Genomic DNA, 20,108 nt, shown 5'->3' with positions numbered 1-20,108 from the left:
TCAAAATTGCCCATCTGGCCTATTGAGGCATTTCTCATCTCTTTTCGTTTTTGTCCTGTTTTTTTTGTGTGTAGAGGAAGGAAAACTGAGGCTAACGATAGACTGCCTATGCCAGCTGAGCTGGCTGTCATGCGGGATTGATAGCGGGGAAGTATGTTTGGGCTGGAGCAGTTTGGTTCTCAGATTAATAGCAGAAACCCTGGCCAGTCAGAGAGAAACATAAACCAGCCAAGACTGAACATGAGCTCCCATTACAAAAGCCCTGGCTTTCATGCAGGAGGCACGCCTGGTGCAGTGGAGCCGGGCATGGGCCCTCTGAACGAGCCTCCGATGCTTGGGCTCAATATGAACATGAACGGTGAGCAGTATGGTGGCTTTCATCCCAGGGGCCACTCAGACATGCATGCAGGCAGCGGACTCCAGCAGCAACAGCAGCAGCAAGGACCAATGCATGGATTTTTTAACAACCAGCAACCTCACCAAGGCCATCCCCATGGCCACCAGTCTCACCCTCATCAACACCATCCTCATTTCAGTGGGAATTTTGGAGGCCCAGACCCAGCCTCATCCTGCCTGCATGGTGGCAGACTGATGGGCTACAACAACAACGGCATGGGGCCCCAGCAGGGCTTTGGAGAGGGGTTTGACCCCCTTGCTGAGGGCCAGGCAGGGGACAGCTTCTCCCAGCAGCAGCAACAGCAGCAAAGATCCAGTAACATGCCTGAGTTCCAGCACCACGGCCCCCCAAGCGGCAACCACGCTGTCCCTGCCCCCTGTCTACCCTTGGACCAGTCACCTAACCGGGCAGCATCCTTCCATGGTCTGCCCTCCTCCTCCTCTTCCTCCTCGGAGACCCATGGTCTGGAGCCTCGACGGATGCCCAATCAGGGTGCTGTGGAGGGATTAGAGTATAATTTCCCAAGCGAGCCCCCAACTGGACATTTTGACGTACCTGTATTTTCTCCATCAGAATCAGACTCTCAGCTGCCCCACTTTGGGCCAGGAAGGCCGGTGGCTGGTGGCAGTTTCCCTGGAAACCCTGCCATGGCTCGGACACCGGGTATACAGGGCATCTCCAAAGGGCACCAGCAGCCTCCCCCACAGCCCCAGCAGCCTCAGCCTCCCCCACAGCATGGAGTGTTTTTTGAGCGCTTTGGGAATGGCCGTAAGATGCCAGTGGGGATGGACCCGGGGGTCAGTGCCAGACACACTCTCATGCAGCAGCAGGCTGGTTTGATAGCACGACAGAACTCATGCCCCCCAGGCCTCCCCCGGCCTCCCCAGTCTGAGTCGGGCTCCACCAACACCAACATGCTGGATGGTGGCGTCATGATGCCTGGCCAACACAACCAGTTTGAGTATCCTATTCACAGACTGGAAAATAGGGGCCAGCACCCCTATGGGGACCCCATGTTTAATATGCAACAGCCGGCTCCCCCTCCTCCCGCCCAACAGCCTCCAAATCAGAGGCTGCAACACTTTGACAGTCCTTATATGAACATGGCAAAAAGGCCCAGATTTGAGTTCCCTAACGCACAGGGAGGGGAGAATTGTGGCACGTGGGGCAGTGGCATGCACAATGCGCAGGGCATGGAGAACCATCTCTCTCCCTCTGCCTACCCTGGCCTTCCTGGTGAGTTCACCCCACCTGTAACAGACGGTTTCCCCCCGGGTCCACTCCAGCATGCCGGGCCTGAGCAGCAGTCTCTGCAACAGCGGCAGAACGCGGCCATGATGATCAAGCAGATGGCCTCTCGGAACCAGCAGCAGAGGATGAGGCAGCCCAGCCTGCAGCAGCTAGGTCACCACGGCGACGTGCCTCCGGGCCCCATGGTTCATGGAGGCCCAGTGGGGAGCATGCCTCAGCCCAACTTTGACAGGGAGAATGGAGGCAGGATGCCAAACTTTGAGGGTCAGAACCCTCATATAACTCAGGAGAACTGGTTCCCCGGGTCCCACCCACCAGGAGAGATCATGTCACGGCGTATGGGGGGAACGGGCGGGGAGGCTGGGGCCCACGACATGGGGCTGCAGCAGAACGGAGCTGGTATGATGTTCAGGCCGGGCATGAATGGGATGGGCATGCAGGAGCCAATGAGGATACCTGGAGATGGGCATGTACAGGCCCTCCACTCCCCTCGTATGCACCCCCAGTTTGGCAACAACATGGGCAACCTCTCCCAGATGCAGTCCCCCGGAGCTGGAGTAGGACACCCCAACGCACCATCAGATAGGCGGCCAGCTGACTTCCCCGCCGGGCCATCCATGGGAGCTCAACCAACGTTTCCTTATGGAGGGACAAACCGTCAAGGGCCACCACATAGCAATCCCCAGGGGGTGAACACCTCACCAGGGAGCTACCCTACTCCATCTGAGTTCCCCCCAGGCCAGCGGTCCTCTGTCAGTAAGCTTGGGGCACTCTCCCTGGGGAACTTTAGCAAAACCAGCACTAAAGACAATGTTTTCGGGCAGAGCTGCCTGGCAGCCCTTTCCACAGCCTGTCAGAACATGATAGCTAGCCTAGGGGCTCCCAACCTAAACGTAACATTCAACAAGAAGAACCAAAATGAGGGCAAGCGAAAACTGAGTCAGACGGAGCAGGACATTAATAGCAGCACAGTTAACGGGACTGGCAGTGCTGGTCCTGAGTATTTTCAGAGCGGCACTTCCCAGAACAGCCAGATGCCTGGCACTGGGAATAGCAACATAAAGCCTGCAGGTCAAAACCAGACGCTGCAGGGGGAAGCCAGTGCCCTCTCCCCAAATTACAACATGGACGCTACCCCATGCAGTGAGGGGAAAGCAGCAACAGGGAACGGGAGAGGGAGAGGGAGGAGAAAAAGGGACAGCGGGCATGTGAGCCCTGGGATCTTTTTTTCCTCTGACAGCGGAAACCCTGTTGTAAGTCCAGGCCAGCAACCCCCTTCAGCTGGCGTTGGGGAGAGGGGTGGGGGTACGCCCCATGAGAAACCCCTCCCGTCCCCCTCCTGGGGAAAGGGAGATGACCAGATGCTGGGGGACCAGGCAGACCTGATGTCTTCTCTGGACAGTGGCATTCAGAGTGTCACCAAATCTAACAGTAACTCACCGCACGTGGACCTTCCTGACGATGTCAGCACCCACTACATCAATGAGGATGAGGTGTCCTCTAGCTCAGATGCAGGAGGTGCTCCTGTCACCAAGCCCAACCGCAGTCCGCACATCACCGTCTCACCCAAGCTGCAGAGGGGGGAACATGGCCTGATGAATGGGCAGAAGCCCCTAGGCATGCAGGGCATTACCAATCACACTACCTCGACACCCGACAGCTATGGACTGAGTGCTGGTGGGGGCACGGTGGGCAACGGAGTCGGTCACCCAGGCACACCTGGGATGGAGCAGGTACGCACCCCATCCAGCACCTCTGGCCAGGACGACATCCACCCTCTGGAGATACTGCAGGCCCAGATCCAGCTGCAGCGGCAGCAGTTCAGCATCTCAGAGGACCAGCCCCTGGCCATGAAGAATGGTAAAAAGAGTGGCGACTGTCCCTCACAGAACGAAGACAATGAGCTGGCGAGCTGCAGCCCGGATGCTGGGAAGGGCTCAATGGGCACTATTGACCTTGACACTCTAATGGCAGAGCAGCACGCCACCTGGTATGTGCCCAGCGACAAGGCCATGATGGATGGGCCAGAGGATGACAAGGCCATGGCACCCTGGGAAAAGACTAAGAGCCAGAATAACAGCAAAGAAGGTAATTCAATATGCTCTATGATCATATTTGCCACATTGTTTTACTATCTGACTATTAGTGTCTTATTACTGTCCACACACACACACACACACTTTTATGGCAGTCAATCAACTTATCAGCACATAGTGTTGTTTTGCCTCTCAGATGAGTAAAAAATGATTTAAACTCTAGACTAAAATAAGTCACGAAGGACTTCCTTTGTGCTTGTAGCCTATGTCTGCAGTTATTTGGAAATCTGTTTCTGAGGATATGATTATCTCAAGTCAACAATATTGTGGTGTGGACAATATCATTATATAGGAGGCTACAAGATTATATATGATAAGATTAGTATTTAAACTTGCATGAGTTGAATTGGAGACAAGCAGGCTCTCTTCTTGCACTGCCGTCTTTGAGTATAGCCTAAGCACTGTAGACAGCGTGGAGGGTTGTTCCGTAACTTCGAGTCTTGTGGACTTTGAGAGGCAAAAATCTCAATGTTCTGTTTCACATATTCTATTGAAAAATATAAATCAGGTATTTACTCGAATCGAGCTTTACATGTAGAAACATAAATAATTAATTTCTGACTTGTAATCGTTTTTACACAAGGGATAGGCTATTGGACCACAGGCTATTTAACGATTCGAAATGAAATACCTAGCACTAACCAGGAACATTTAAAAACATTGACTTGTAGTTAGATTTGTTGTTCTAAGTAATCCTTAACTTATTATTTGGTGCTTGTAATGGATTCTTCTCTTGTAGAGGGACTTCAAAATAACAGCCCGAGAAAAGTCAACATTTCCTGTGGTTCTTTATCTGGGGTTTCAGAGTGAACAACTACACTGAGAAGATGAATAGGTTTCTGAGGAGATGCGTTTTAACAGCAGGTTTCCCCTCCATACATATCTGTTTGTTTTTGTTATTACTAAAAATACGTGATTGGATAAAATACGTGATTGGAGACTGGATTGATTTTAGATTTAGTCCATATTGAGAAGGGAAGGGAAGTGAAATTACTATAAACAAGAGTATCTTAAGCTTTTATTTATTAACTTTGTGTTTCCTAAATATGATGTGTCCACGAATGGAAAGATTTACATTGAAAATGGTAATACTATTAGACAATGATAATAATAACAGTGATAATTATAAGAGTAAGAATAAGAAGAAGAATGCAAGTCTAATTCAGTTTTTGTCATTTGTTTAAAAGTTTGGGTTCTATTTTATTGCCAGACTGTTTTTCTGCCTGCATTGGTTTCGGAAAAAAATGGTTGGTCACGGTACACAAATGGTTCTTTCTGTAAATAATTGAAAAACAAATGTATTTAGTGTCCTATACCACGACACTGTTGTATAATTTTAAGTGCTTGTTGAAATTGGTATAGTGTGATTAGAAACGCTGGCTGGCCCTTTACATTGTACGTCAGCGGTTTGAAAACGGCTGTCAATCATCTTTTGACATTAAACAACACAAATCATTTTCTACTGTCTATACATTACCGGTCATACCTAAGTCTTCTGGTTCGTTTTAGTTCATAACCAGGTAATTAAAGAAAATGTGGAAATAATGCTTATGGTTATTATTATTTCCCATTGTAATTTCCTATATTGTTTATATTGAGACTAGGCTATAGCTACAACAAGCACATTCAATTTAATTCAGTGCTGAAGTGACTTTTAGTTGACTGCTCCACCAATCCATTAATCAAAGAACAAACGTAAGACTACTTCATATTTAAATTCAAGTTATTAATTCAATATTTCTGGTGCATGTCCTCTTTTAAGCGTACGGTGGGATATGTTTCTGTGCAAATGTCCTCTTGTGTCTTGATGTATTTTGTTAGGCCACTTTTTGTATGGGACATTACAAAAGCTATAGATAAATAGAAATTGTAGTCAGTCAGTGCTGCAAAAGGCGGCGGGGTAGCAGTGAAACACGCATAATTAAATCGCCACGGCCAGAGACAAGCCACCAAAACGCCTTTTCTCACGTGAATAGGTAGCCCCCAGCGCATATTTATTCAATATCCCTTTGTTCTGACTAACTGTGGGAGCAGAGAGGAGAGGGGGCTCCATGCACGGAATCTGTGATCAAGGCGCATTGTTTAGGAGACAGAGGTCAACCAGACCGGCCACATTCTCCCTCTGTCCATTTTTTTCAAGACCCATATGTCTTAGAGAGGCGCACGTAGGCTATTCTACAGAAAATGCACAGCAACAGCGGCCATCTCGATTTTGTTAAAGTATTTATTCTCTCCCGTCTCTCCTCACTATCTCCGCAAATTTTCCCATCTCCAATTCCCCTCCCTGCAAGCATGAAACGCATGTCGCTTGGGCGAAATCGATAGCTAGTTAGCACAAACCATGTCTCTTGACAGTTTCTCATTTGAGTGCTGCAGACGGAAAAGATGAAAAAGGGTTAAGGTGTGTTGCTTGATTTTAAGATTGAATTGGATGTGTTTCAGAGACGCGCAAATGTCTCTGCAGTCAAATTAAACCACAAGTTTCAGATAAACATAAATAGCGCCTTATTTAGCGCCTTATTTAGTTGCATGTATGTATTAACCTAAATATTACACCTAGGCACAATCAATGAACAGTTATGAAATTATTTGACATATTCTCTTGCAAAATGCTAAATCCCTGAATTCTAAAAGTCATATTTTAAAGATTTCATGGAACTTTGAAGTTGAGCTGTGTGGAAGTGGAATAAAAATATTGATGAATGTAGGCATTTGTCTGTTTTTGCAAGTCATGGAGACTATTTGTTTTGTTTCTAATGTCTTGTTGCAAGTCTACCAGCTGGTTAACAGGTGAACCCTAACATGGTCATTGCCTGTGCCTGGATTCTGCCCTATTGCTAAGTTACAGTGAAAGTTTAACATAGTTTTGTAGTTTTCTTTTTAAATTGTCTTGTTAGATATCAAGGTTATCAGTATTCCTACTATTCACAAGATAAATTATAGTTAGCATGTAATAGTAATAATAATACGAATAATGTTTTAATGCTAATGATAGTTGGTCTACAATTTAGAAATAGAACAATTTGTATATATATTTTTTACATCAGAATTTGATCATGCTACCGTTTCATTCCCGTATGATGTGGCGAATCAATGAAAACGTTTTCAGATCACACATTTTGATTGAATACACAGCACATTTTGCTAAGCAGCACGTTCTTGATCATATGGATAATTTGTATTGAAGTAAAACATTTTCCACGCATTTTGATCATTTTTCCATGTCACCCTCGGAGTTGATCATATGACACCCTTTTAGGTGTTGTGCACCAGGGGTGTATCACATTAATTTAGTTTAAAGTTTTGGCAACCCTCTCTCCTGGTATCTGTCCTCATGCCTCTGTCCTATCTCCCATCACAGTGTCCTGAAGCTAGGGATGGGGTGGGGGTCTGCATAGGTCCTGACATCCTGGGAGCAGCTTTAAAGGCCCAGTGCAGCCGTTTTTAGATCAATATCAAATTATTTCTGGGTAATAATTAAGTACCTTACTGTAATAGATTTCCATTTAAATGGGCAAATATAGCTTTTTAGCTCAAAACTATTTCTCAAGCAATAATTTTACTAGCACTGTCTGGGAATGGGGAAACTGAAAACTAGCTGTTTTTGGGCAGAGAGGTTTGGAACTCCGTTTGTTATTGGTCTATTAACCAATTTACTTCATGGTGATGCCACCATGGAAAGCCAAAACTCCCGCTCATGGAAACCTGCTGATTAAAAGGTCATGTGTACATTGTATTTTCAATTATCAGGAAAAAAGACTGATCACATTTTTACAGTGTTAGTTTCATCAGCTGTTGTACAATATCACATAAAACAAAGGAAAACCCTTTTTACTGCACTGGGCCTTTAATAGTGGGAGTCCTGAGTAATTGTGTTAATTGGGCGCTTTATAGGCTGCACTCAGTGTTTTTACAGGAAGTTGAGTTTAACCGCCCAATTGAGACAGGTGGGTTATGGGCCTGTGTTTATTTGGGGAGGGGGATGGTTGCAGTGACATTTGGTAATAAGCCTCCTTGTGTCTAGCAGGGATACTAGTGGTAGTGCCACTGGGAGGAAAGGACCTGTGGTGTTTGGGGCTCTGTGAATATAGGTGAGGTCTCAGCCAGTGCAGGAGTCGGAGATCACAGAACAGACTGTATTATCAGGTATATTGGTAATGGAGCCAGTGGATGTATAGGTGATGTTTTCAGGCCAGAGCTTGGTGCCACAAGTGCCTCATAGGAATATGGAATTTGATAATGCAATTAATGCATTGTACAGGTCATTCTATAGTAGCTTCTTTGGGTTAATTAAGCAATAAGGCCCGAGGAGGTGTGGTATATGGCCAATATACCATGGCTAAGGGATTTTCTTATGCACAACGCAGAGTGCCTGGACACAGCCCTTAGCCCTGGTGTCTCTTCTGTTCTAATTACGTTGGTAACCAGTTTATAATAGCAACAAGGCGTCTTGGGGGTTTGTGGAATATGGCCAATATACCACGGCTAAGGGCTATATCCAGGCACTCTGCGTTGCGTCGTGCAGAAGAACAGCCCTTAGCCGTGGTATATTGGCCATATACCACACCTCCTCGTGCCTTATTGTTTAATTATGATACTGTTAAAGAACAAAATGAACAAAAATGTGTTTGTTGTATTTTATGTGTTGATGTCTGTTCACACAGTGTGTCTCAGCTTTTTCTGTATGAGGTCCCACTGTGGTTATTTACAAAGTGATATGTTCTGCAGTAACGGCCCCAATTGGACCCATCCATAGCGTATCCGATCTGTGTGATACCAAGCAGCCAAAGCTAGTCCCTAAGACACAGTCATGTCTGCTGTAGGCATGGGGCCTTTAGACCCTGCTTTAACTAAAGATGCCCGTTGTCCGTGAAGTGAAGGAACTTGGCTGAATTCTCACCAAAGTGATGAGTGAATACATTTCCCCCTCCTCTTTTTCATCTGTCTTTTTCCCTCACCCTCTCTCCCTCTCTGCTCCTTATATCATAGCCAGGATCTGACGGTTTGTTTTGAAAGACATGCACACTCTTGATAACAGGCAACTTGTCGCCCTAGGAAATGATTCAGTTGGTTGTATTTTTATTTTGAGAGTTTTTGCTTCCGTTTTGACCACACAGTGAAAGTTGTGTTGGTTTTGTTATTTACTGTGTGTTATCACTTTGTACACACAGTGTGAGGATCTCTCCTCTGAATGAACATGGTCTCCCACGAAACACAGTCACTGTTCTAGTTGTGGTTGAGGATGCTCCAGCTTGCTGTTGGCAGGTAGGAGAGCAGTGGGTAGAGAGGGGACTTGTCATGCTTAGACACCCTGATTAGGGGTGTCTAAGCATAAAAAAGAACAGGCGTATTGACATGCCACCTAAAGCGACCTGGGAAGAAAGTGGAATATTCCTAAAAGACCACCCCACTTTCCCATCTCTGTTGGTCTATTGACATTTCACTCCGTGGACAACTCTCAAATCACATGACTCATTTTCATGTCCTGTATTTCCTTTCTTAAAGATGTGATTTCTTAAAGATGTGATTTCTTAAAGATGTGATTTCTTAAAGATGTGATTGACATTTGGTTGAATGAAGAGAAAACAGCTTGGGGAGGTCCGTGTTCCAGATTCATCATTACAAGGTGTTCCGTATTGACTTCCTCAACAACACAAGGCCAGACAGTGTAGCACTGTCTGCACTTTCTCATACTGCAGTAATAATAATAGTTATCATAATCACAGAAATTGTCCTGGTAATATTGTTGCCAAAAAGTGCCAATTCATCTTGTGGAACCTCCTGTCAGTTGACATGGTTATTGACAGATAATGAAGAAAAATGAGGTGTTAGACTTTCTTATGTGAGGATCATATTACAGTTAGCTGTAAATATCAGGAAAGTGCAGACTTTGAGAAATGTAAAGTTGGATCTTTCTACCTTAAAGTATCTGACTAGTTATGTCAGGGTTCACCACAACTTATTTTAGCTCTACGTCAGTTTGGCCGGCTTGCAGTCCGTTTGGTCTGATTGAAGGACAACCCCTACTAGGTTGTAGTAATCCACAGTAAAACCCAATAGATTTGTAGTAATCAGTACTGATGGCATGCGATGAAAACAAAACCATTGCAATTTTTCCATGAGCTGCTAGCACTTATAATACTGGTCCATCTGAGTGCCAGGCAAGCGCAGTAGCAGCATAGTTTAGCTGTGTAGTCTTCTGTCTTATAGACACTGCAGCTTAGAACAATCCTTTTCATATTTTTAGGCCTGTAGTTTGGAGTGTGTAAAATCTAGTTTGAAAATGTTGTTTCTAGATGATTGTGTGTAGGTGTGTATCCACTGTATGCTGAGGGCTTTGCTTTGCAAGACATTTACAACCACTGACAGTCAAAGGAGCCGTGTTAAAAAACATCTTTCTTACTGGTGTAGAGAGGAAAGTGTAAACAAAGGTGTCAGTCCTTTTGCTCGCTGGATTTCTGATTCTTCAAAATAGCAGCTCATCCGGTATTTTGCTTTCCCTGGGGAAGAGCACTGAAATGAACTCAAACTTGTCTCAGCGTACGTGTGGTGAATATTCTCCTTGGATAGCGCGTAGAATGGAGGGGTATGTGTGTGTCAGTTTATGTGTGTTAGTGTGTGTGTGTTAGTGTGTGTCTGTGTCAGTGTGTGTCTGTGTCTGTGTCAGTGTGTGTGTTAGTGTCTGTGTCAGTGTGTGTGTGTGTGTGTGTGTGTGTGTGTGTGTGTGTGTGTGTGTGTGTGTGTGTCAGTGTGTGTGTGTTAGTGTGTGTGTCTGTGTCAGTGTGTTAGTGTCTGTGTCAGTGTGTATGTGTGTGTTAGTGTCTGTGTCAGTGTGTGTGTGTGTGTGTGTGTGTGTGTGTGTGTGTGTGTGTGTGTGTGTGTGTGTGTGTGTCAGTGTGTGTGTGTTAGTGTCTGTGTCAGTGTGTGTGTGTTAGTGTGTGTGTCTGTGTCAGTGTGTGTGTGTGTGTGTGTGGAGGTGTTGTCATGCCGCCAGCAGCAGTTTTGCTATTTGGCATACAGGTAGTCGTCAGGCGTCTTTAATTTGTATTGACAAATTGACAAATGAGTTATGACACCAGAGCTGTTTCTCCTGGGAGAGAGGAGGAGAGACTGATGGAGTGATAGCTGTTTCTCCTGGGAGAGAGGAGGAGAGACTGATGGAGTGATAGCTGTTTCTCCTGGGAGAGAGGAGGAGAGACTGATGGAGTGATAGCAAAAGCGAGCAAGATGGAAAGAAGTTTCAGTTTTTTCTGGGAACATCTGAGGTTTCACTGTCGAGGCAAGCAGGATGTTAATGGCTGTCATTTGCATAATTTTAAAGCGAGAAAGAGAGAAAATAAATATTTCCTTTTCTACCCAGTTCCATTCTCCTGGACTCTTTATATTTTTCAGGTCAGATATTAGACATTCAGATGTTAGAAACAATAGTTTGGAGTCTGTTTGGAGTCTGGCTTTGAGGTCCAGAGCTGAGTTTGAGGGACTAAGGCTTAATACTGTCATTATACCACACAGAACTATACTTTTAAACCAGGGGTGGGGGTGGAAAAGGTACTCAATTGTCATACTTGAGTAAAAGTAAAGATACACTACATGACCAAAATGATGTGGACACCTGCTCATCAAACATCTCATTCCAAAATCATGGGCATTAATATGGAGTTGGTCCACCCTTTGCTGCTATAACAGCCTCAACTCTTCTGGGAAGGCTTTCCACTAGATGTTGGAACATTGCAGTGTGGACTTGTTTCCATTCAACCACAAAAGCATTAGTGAGGTCGGGCACTGATGTTGGGCAATTAGGCCTGGCTCGCAGTCGGCATTCCAATTCATCCCAAAGGTGTTCGATGGGGTTGAGGTCAGGGCTCTGTGCAGGCCAGTCAAGTTCTCCCACACCAATCTCGACAAACCATTTCTGTATGGATCTCGCTTTTTACACGAGGGCATTGTCATGCTGAAACAGGAAAGGGCCTTCCCCAAACTGTTGCCACAAAGTTGGAATCACAGAATCGTCTAGAATGTCATTGTATGCTATAGCGTTAAAATTTCCCTTCATTGGAACTAAGGGGCCTATCCTGAACCATGAAAAACAGCCCCAGACCATTATTCCTCCTCCACCAAACTTTACAGTTGGCACTATGTATTCTACTGGAATCCGCCAAACCCAGATTCGTCCGTCGCACTGCCAGATGGTGAAGCATGATTCATCACTCCAGAGAACACGTTTCCACTGCTCCAGAGTCCAATGGCGGTGAGCTTTACAGCACTCCAGCCGACGTTTGGCATTGCACATGCTGATCTCTGGCTTGTGTGCGGCTGCTCGGCCATGGAAACCCATTTCATGAAGCTCCCGACGAACTGTTCTTGTGCTGACGTCACTTCCAGAGGCAATTTGGAACTCGATAGTTGAGTGTTGCAACTGAGGACTGACCATTTTTACACGCCTCGCGCTTCAGCACTCGGCGGTCCCGTTCTGTGAGTAAATACTATACATCAAATTCCTTATTTTAAGCAAACCAAACGGCATAATTTGCGAACGCAGTATTTGTGTTTAGTGAGTCCACCAGATAAGAGGCAGTAGGGATGACAACATGCTATATGAATTGGACGTTATTGCTGTCCTGCCTGAGTATTCGAAATGTAACCCGTACTTTTGAGTGTCAGGGAAAATGTATGGGAGTAAAAACTACATACTATTTTCTTTAGGAATGTAGTGGAATAAAAGTAAAAGTTATCAAAAATATAGTATAAATATAGTATAGATACCCCCTAAAACTGCTTAAGTAGTACTTTACTTAGTATTTTTACTTAGTTAGTTTACACCACTGCTTTTACCTCGATAATTATAGACATTTTGATTGCACTCTTTTAAGGTTTGTTGCATAGTTAAAAATTGGAAAAATAGAACATTTGACTTTTTTTTTTGTGCAACTGGTGCTTATGATTTTGAAGATCATATTATGTTAATTTCTAAGTAAATATCATTATTTTCTTCAATCAAGGGTAAATGTATTTATTTATTCAAAGGACAATTATTATTTCAATCAATTCTAATTAGTCATTTGATTTCAAGTTGTAAACCATTTCTATCACATGAAAAGAAAGATATGTGAAAATAAAATGTAACTTTCTGTAAATTGGCAACCTAACTTCTTCAACGGAGGACTAGCTTGAATTAAAGATTGCATGTTAAGTGTTGTGGGGCTGAGCAGGTCAGCCTCGATAACCCCCAGCACCCCCCCTCCCAGCCCCTCCCTAACAGATGCTCATAATCCCTAAATTCCCACTATTGTCATGAGTGGTTGGTGTTTCCAAATGGCCAAATATACATAAACAGAGTGTGTAGTGACAGGCTGAAACAAAATAGAGAGCGAGACGTAGATCAATATGTCACCTACTTGGATGACATGGATGACAGGTCCTGGACATGGTTTTGATTTATGCAGGGGGTACTAAATCACTTCCCGTGTTCCCATTTGTGTCTAGTTTCCTAAGCGCGTCTTGCGGCCTAAGGGGGAGATGTGTGTGTACTAGAGAATGGCTGAGGAGGAGACCGAGCCAAGGTCTGCCTGCCTGGGCAAGTTTTTGTCCTTCTTGTTGCCAGGGAACAGAGAGGAAATTCAATCCAAAATAACCCCTGTGCCCTCGCTTGTGAAATGTAACCCCTCCTCTCCATATCCTCCCTACTCTGAGGGAAAGGTCACCATGTGGTGGTGGTGGTGGGGGGTTGTAGAAGGCCTCCCATGCCATACTCCCCCACCCCAATCACCAACCCCCAGGCCACCATCAGATACCTGGGGTTGTCCTCTTATTTCTCAAACAGGGATTCCTGTAGACACTCACACACCTAGTTGGAAGCAGAGAACGTAGGACAAATTATTTGGTGTTTTTTGTCATTCTGACTTTAAGCGGTCACATAACAGTCTCATTGTCATTGCTCAGCTGGGTGATCTGCTTAGCGCAGTAGCTAGTACCTGAGGTACCGGAGCACAGGTCCTGCTCTTAGGCACTGTAAACCTTCAGGAAAAGTGTTAAAAGACCTAAACGTCCAAACTAAGCCTTGTTGTAGTGGAAATTAGGCATTTCTTTTTTTACCATTACTCCTCACATTGTCGAAAACCAGACGTTGTATCTATGCATTGTGATGTGTGCATTGTGCTCCCGGACATAGAATGTTCTCTCATGGCTTTAGTGTTAGTTGTTATGCTAAAGGAATCTGACCTGAATTCACTCACTGTCATAGGAGCAGAGGCCTCTGGGTGTTTTTGTCAGAGAGTGTAGAGGCTGATTGGGCTGGTTTGTGTTCAGTGAGGATGGGGTCGAGCCCTGGAGAGCAAGGGGTTAAAGGTGAAGTGTCGTCATGGAAGTATAGTTTGGGATAGAAAGGGCAGAGGGCTACCGCATGGGACGGCCGGAACTCTTCGGCTCCGAAAGCGAGGCCAGTGAACGCCAAGGTGCTCACACACACACATACACACACACACACACACACACACACACACACACACACACACACACACACACACACACACACACACACAGTGTATTCTCGTATTTACTTCAATGCACCCTACACAAAGGCGGGTACATAATACATATTTAGCTATTATCATAATACTTCATTTTGAAATGCATTTAAAACCTAATAATGACCATTATCTTCATCAATTTACAATAAAGTTGAATCATTTGTTGACCTTGACAATTATATTTCGATTCAGAGAATATTATATTTATTTTTTGTTCAATAAGGAAACTTCCCAGTGTTGTTTATAGACGTGGAGAACTGCTGGTACGACATGTGTGCTAGTGTCAGGCCGTCAGTGCTGCGAAACATTGGTGTCAGCCAGACAGAGAAACACAAACTGAGCGGTGTGCTGTGCTGTGCATGTTCTCTTCATGACACTAGTGGAAAGCATTGTTGTGTAAATCATCAGTAGCTGTGTCTGTGAGACGGCTCTACAAGTCTACGTGGGGGAGTCCCCCTGTAAATCACACAGAATTACATCACTTTTAGAAACAGGCGAGAAATAGAGGTGTATCATATCAAATTGAGCATTTCAATTGCCATGCTAATCTTTTCTGATGTTGTAATATGGTTAGGGATGTAAATGTATTTGCGGTTCAGCTTAGTTGGTTGTGGTATTATTGTTTTCTTCTTTATTAGGTATTTCCCCCTGGGTGTTGAAGCTAAACACTCATTCTCCGAGATGAATAGCCTATCCTTGAGATATTACTGTGGATCTGAACAGTATGCTGCTTGGCAATATAATGTGAGTCGTTGAACAACCTTAACAAGATACCTGTACATTTTTATTGAAAGCAAGAATCCACAGCTTGTAAAATGTCACAGTGATTTGGGATTTAGATCTGTGTGATGTAAAATTTCACACCGCTGTTTCCACTTTTGAACAAGTACACTGCCATGGATAATGCTTAATATTTAAGTGTAGCATGTCGATTTTCCACCAGAATCCCATCTCTCTCGGCTCCCAGGGTATTAACTAGAAATATCCACAGATACTCTAATGCCATTTGTATTGTAATAGTACGGCCTGGTCAATTACCTGGCTTACTCCTGAACTGGAGAGCTTTATCATTTTTCAATAAATATTATAAAGAGCACTATTTTTCTGCTTTTAATAACACCATTTGAGAGGCACAGTGTTTTGATTATAAAAACATATATTTTTAAAGTAGTAAACTGGTGGACAATCACTACATGGTAAATGATTCTTTATGTGAAATAGATGGTAATCACTGGTAATGCAGATGTTTTTATTTTGATAAATGTCAGTAACGTTGTCACGTGAGCTCACATCTGAGCATGGCTCTGGGACAGTGGGAGTGGATGACAGTGTGTGTGTGTTTGCGTGTGTGTATCGAGTATGTGTACGCTGTGCACTTGCTTTGATGTTTACAGTCCTTGTCCTTGCATGTATGAGGCTGGGGGCCATGTCTGTCTGTTTTGGGACCACGCAGGCTGTGTGTGTGTGTGTGTGTGTGTGTGTGTGTGTGTGTGTGTGTGTGTGTGTGTGTGTGTGTGTGTGTGTGTGTGTGTGTGTGTGTGTGTGTGTGTGTGTAGCGGCAGCTGAGAGGTGGTGTGGATTTGGCAGTGGCGGTGGTTGGCGGTGTGTTTTGTGGTTGTGTTGTCAGATTGCTGTGTATCAGCAAAGAGCCAGGGGAACGCTTGGATGCCTATCCGGGCCGGTGTGGACCCTGCTGTGCCCAGCTACCATGGGCTGTCAGCGGGGGCTGGAGGGGGGGCTCAGTGGTATGAGGAAGCACAGGGAGGAGGAGTTGTGGTCCAGGCTCACCCAGTGTGATTGTCGTCCGTTCAGTGGTGTATGGCAGGGCCCTCTGGCAAACGCCGGCCCTTGCCACAATCACCACTAATCCCCATACCTCCCTCTCCCCGCTGCCTTCCTCTCTCCCCCACCGTCGCTCCACTCAGTCTCCTGAGTCCCTGGGTGATTTGTGGGGAGGAGGAGGGAGAGAGATGCGGGAGCTTGGCTGCCTGACCTTTTACCAAATCCCTCCGCTTTTCCATTCCAGTGGTCACGGCCCAGACATGCTGGGGGGCAAAGCTGCCTCACTGCCTCCCTGCCTTCCAGGCCCTATCCTGTCCACCCTACCTCCCTGCCTTCCAGGCCCTATCCTGTCCACCCTGCCTCCCTGCCTTCCAGGCCCTATCCTGTCCACCCTGCCTCCCTGCCTTCCAGGCCCTAGCCTGTCCACCCTGCCTTCCAGGCCCTATCCTGTCCACCCTGCCTCCCTGCCTTCCAGGCCCTAGCCTGTCCACCCTGCCTCCCTGCCTTCCAGGCCCTATCCTGTCCACCCTGCCTCCCTGCCTTCCAGGCCCTAGCCTGTCCACCCTGCCTCACTGCCTCCCTGCCTTCCAGGCCCTAGCCTGTCCACCCTGCCTCCCTGCCTTCCAGGCCCTAGCCTGTCCACCCTGCCTCCTTACCTGCCCTATTTGCCACTCTGTCCTGCCCTGGCCTTGCTTCTCAGGCTGTGTGTTGTTAACATTACGTCATAGCTGCTCCGGGGAAGCAAAGTGAGGGAGAAATATATACAGAGAGCGAGAGAAACAAAAAAGTAATTAGGAAGAGAGAGAAGAGCTAAAAAGAGAGTGTGACACAGAGAGGTCATATTTTTTTCTCTTCTCTCTCTCCTTCCGTTCTGTCTTTGTTGAACAGTGAGGCTGATCTGTGGAGTAGTGGTGGTGTGATGTTCAGGCACTGTGCCCAGAGCAGAGTGTGTATCATAGTCTCTCCCGTCTCTGGCGCCTGAACCTCAGCATGTCTGAGCTGTTTAGAGCCTGTCTGTCTCTACAGCTACGCTCCCACTCAAAGGCCTCAGACAAACGTCTTTGTCGTTGCAGTAGTAACATAACAGGGGTGGCTGAGGAACACAGCAGAACAGTGTTTTGAGTGCAAAGGACAGATGGGAATAACCTGATAGATTTTCACAGCAGGTATCCCACCATGTTCACACACTCTTTATTTAATGCTCAGAGCGTGCTTGGAGGCAGACGCTAAACAAATGATGCAATGTTGCAGTCACCAAAAGGGCTTTCTGAAACCAGTGAGAGTAAAAGTCTGACTACCTACACGCTCTCTTCTTTTTTCTTCTTCTCCCTCTCTCCCCTCTCTCTCTCTCTCTCTCTCTCTCTCTCTCTCTCTCTCTCTCTCTCTCTCTCTCTCTCTCCCTCTCTCCCTCTCTCTCTCTCTCTCTCTCTCTCTCTTCTCTCTCTCTCTCCCTCTCTTCTCTCTCTCTCTCTCTCTCTCTCTCTCTCTCAGTATGCTGTGGGTCTATATCATGGCAGATGACACGTGACGCCATTGCTTTTATGTATAGTTTAGCCTAGCACGTTCTGTCCTCGTCAATCTTGCTCTCGTTCATTTGTTCTTATATGGCACAAGCGATTTGATTTGGAGGATGGGTTATACATCTCTACAGTCAGCGTTCCCCATGTTCCTCTAGAATCGCACGGGTGATTTTTATACGACCTTGGATAAACCTATGTATGGATTTTCCGTAAGCTTGGTGCGGCCATTTAATGTGGGCTTTGACACCATGGTGACGTGGGGTCGATACCGCAGCAGGGTCATTATACCAGTAAATTGGGTCAAGTAGGGTTAGAGGTCAGCCCTCTGACCTCACGACCAGAGGTAACTGAGGAGCGCTCCACATTTGCACGGGGAACCAGGACTGAATTTGTGTGTGTGTGTGTGTGTGTGTGTTTGTGTGGTTACCACAGGCAAAGAGAAGGTGGGGCAGTTAAGGTAATTTTACTGGACAGATTTTGAGTGGGATGTGAGAATTATTATTTCATTTATAAAGGGGCTTTCATGATTCATTCTAATGTGATCTACATATTAACCAAGTATGTTTCTTTTGGTTTGTTGATGTGTTCCTCAGTGCTGCCCAACTCACTAACCCTCTCTTCTCTCTCTGTTTGTTTCTCCTGTGCAGAGTCGGAACTGTCTCAGAGTAAGGCTGGAGGAGGGGTGGGGGCCCAGGGGCCCGGAGGGGGCAATGGGGGGAGCCACCTGCAGTGCCTGTCCGTCCACTGCACAGATGAGCTCGGGGACAGTAAGGGCCGAGGGGGGCCCGTCTCCTCCTGGCGCTCCCTGCACTCCGACATCTCCAACCGCTTTGGGACCTTTGTGGCGGCCCTGACCTGAACACAACCAGGCCAGGAGATGGAGGGAACATCGGATGAAGAGAGAGAGGGAGAGAGGGAGGGAGGGAGAGTCAGAGTCAGTGGCAGATAAGAACTATGAAGACAGCAATGATGATGACGACATAAAGGTGTTGATGATGAGGCCACTGCATCGGCTCTCGCCTGTTCAGGGAGAGAAAGACATATACACACCCATACACACTTGTACACACACATCAACACATACACACTCATGCTCGCACATACACACTCATGCTCGCATACACACTCACACACAAAAACAATCTTGGATACACACTCACTCATGCATCGCTGGACTATACAGCTTGGGCTCTAGTCAGTGGTGACCACATCTGGAAAACCACAAATCAATCTATTTTTATTTTATTTTATTTTTAAGAAAAAAGGAGAAATGTCAATGGAGGAAAAGAAAAAACTAAAACTGAAGAAACAATAAGACAAAAATCACCTTGGCTGTATTGGAATACCAGTGTTGAATCTCTGTTTGGTTATATTCTCTAGATAAAAATAGCCTCATAATATTTGGGACCTTTGTGATCGTCCTCACCACTAGAGCTGTCCCCTGTACCTTTACCCCCTAGCCATGGTTCTCTCTGCGGCCTGGAGATGGTACTACCCACTATGCCTGCCCCCAGACTAGCGTATAGATCACTGAGCCCAGGCCTCGGTCTGGCAGAGACACCCTGACCCATACTGACCCGTTGAGGGACTTTGGTGGTCTTTGTCAGCCAGAATATGGAGGATGTGTGAACCAGCCCTTCCTCCCTCCCATGGCTCTCAGGTGTATAGAGGGAGGAGAGCAGCCCTGTCACCAGGACCTCTCCCCTCCAACCAAACCTCAGGCCTGGGAAGCCCATTGTCAGCCAGAGACACAGGAACCTGATGAGATTTGGGCCCTTTGAGACACCATACCTCACAGCCTCAGCAGGCTACCCTCCTCAAATCAAATCAAAATCCTGGTTCAATAGAACTGACCTGAACCCTGATGCAGGGGGAGGGAGATGGAGAGATAAATAGTTTGTTTTTGGGTTGGAAAAGGTATCAGCAAAAAGGGATTTCTTTATACATATTCCTCTCTTTCACTTCCTTCCTCTTGTATTGAGCTTGGGCTCCAACACAGGTATACAATACAGCCAGTGGAAATAGTAGGGGATGTCAAAGAACAATTTAATAAGGGAAATGGAAAAAAAAAAATATTGGTATTGCACATGTAAAATAAGAGAACATTTGCTGTGTGTTAGGCAATCTTGTCATCTTTAAATAAAGCTTCTGTTGGATTTGAATTTCTGAAACAATAGATGGAGGACTGTGACGGCAACGTGCGAACTGGTTCTTTTTGTTTTCTTTTTTTAATAATATGTAAAGTGCAGTCGTCTGTTTTCCTGCATATTGTATATATCTGTATATGTTTTATTGAGTAACTAAATAACAATAAATATGACGTTAATGGTGAATTTGATGATTGCTTGTTTTTATTAATGTTGTGCAGAGGGGTTGGGTTAAATGTGGAAGACAAATTGAGGTTGAATGCGTTCAGTTGTGCAGCTGACTAGGTATCACCTTTCTCTTCCCTTATATTTATCAGTCATATCAATAAAGTCACAATTTATGACTTCAAATAATTGAATAATGGAAATATCACTCTACTCAGAAGATA

At 45.7% G+C, this 20,108-nt stretch overlaps 1 protein-coding gene across 1 annotated transcript in view; it reads left to right on the top strand.

Moving 5' to 3' along the window:
* Window positions 1-19,905, top strand: part of LOC109879776 (transcriptional activator MN1) — a 20,819-nt gene extending 914 nt beyond the window's left edge. The window contains exons 2-3 of the mRNA XM_020471944.2: window positions 75-3,736; window positions 18,220-19,905. Of these exons, the coding sequence (XP_020327533.1) occupies window positions 154-3,736; window positions 18,220-18,431 (3,795 nt within the window). The 5' untranslated portion in view covers window positions 75-153 and the 3' untranslated portion in view covers window positions 18,432-19,905. The remainder of the gene's footprint in view (window positions 1-74; window positions 3,737-18,219) is intronic.
* Window positions 19,906-20,108: the final 203 nt, after the last annotated feature.

Source organism: Oncorhynchus kisutch, linkage group LG3 (genome assembly GCF_002021735.2).
Source record: "Oncorhynchus kisutch isolate 150728-3 linkage group LG3, Okis_V2, whole genome shotgun sequence".
NCBI lineage: Eukaryota > Metazoa > Chordata > Actinopteri > Salmoniformes > Salmonidae > Oncorhynchus > Oncorhynchus kisutch.
Note: the sequence above shows the minus strand (reverse complement) of the source record. Positions and strands in the feature narration are given on the sequence as shown.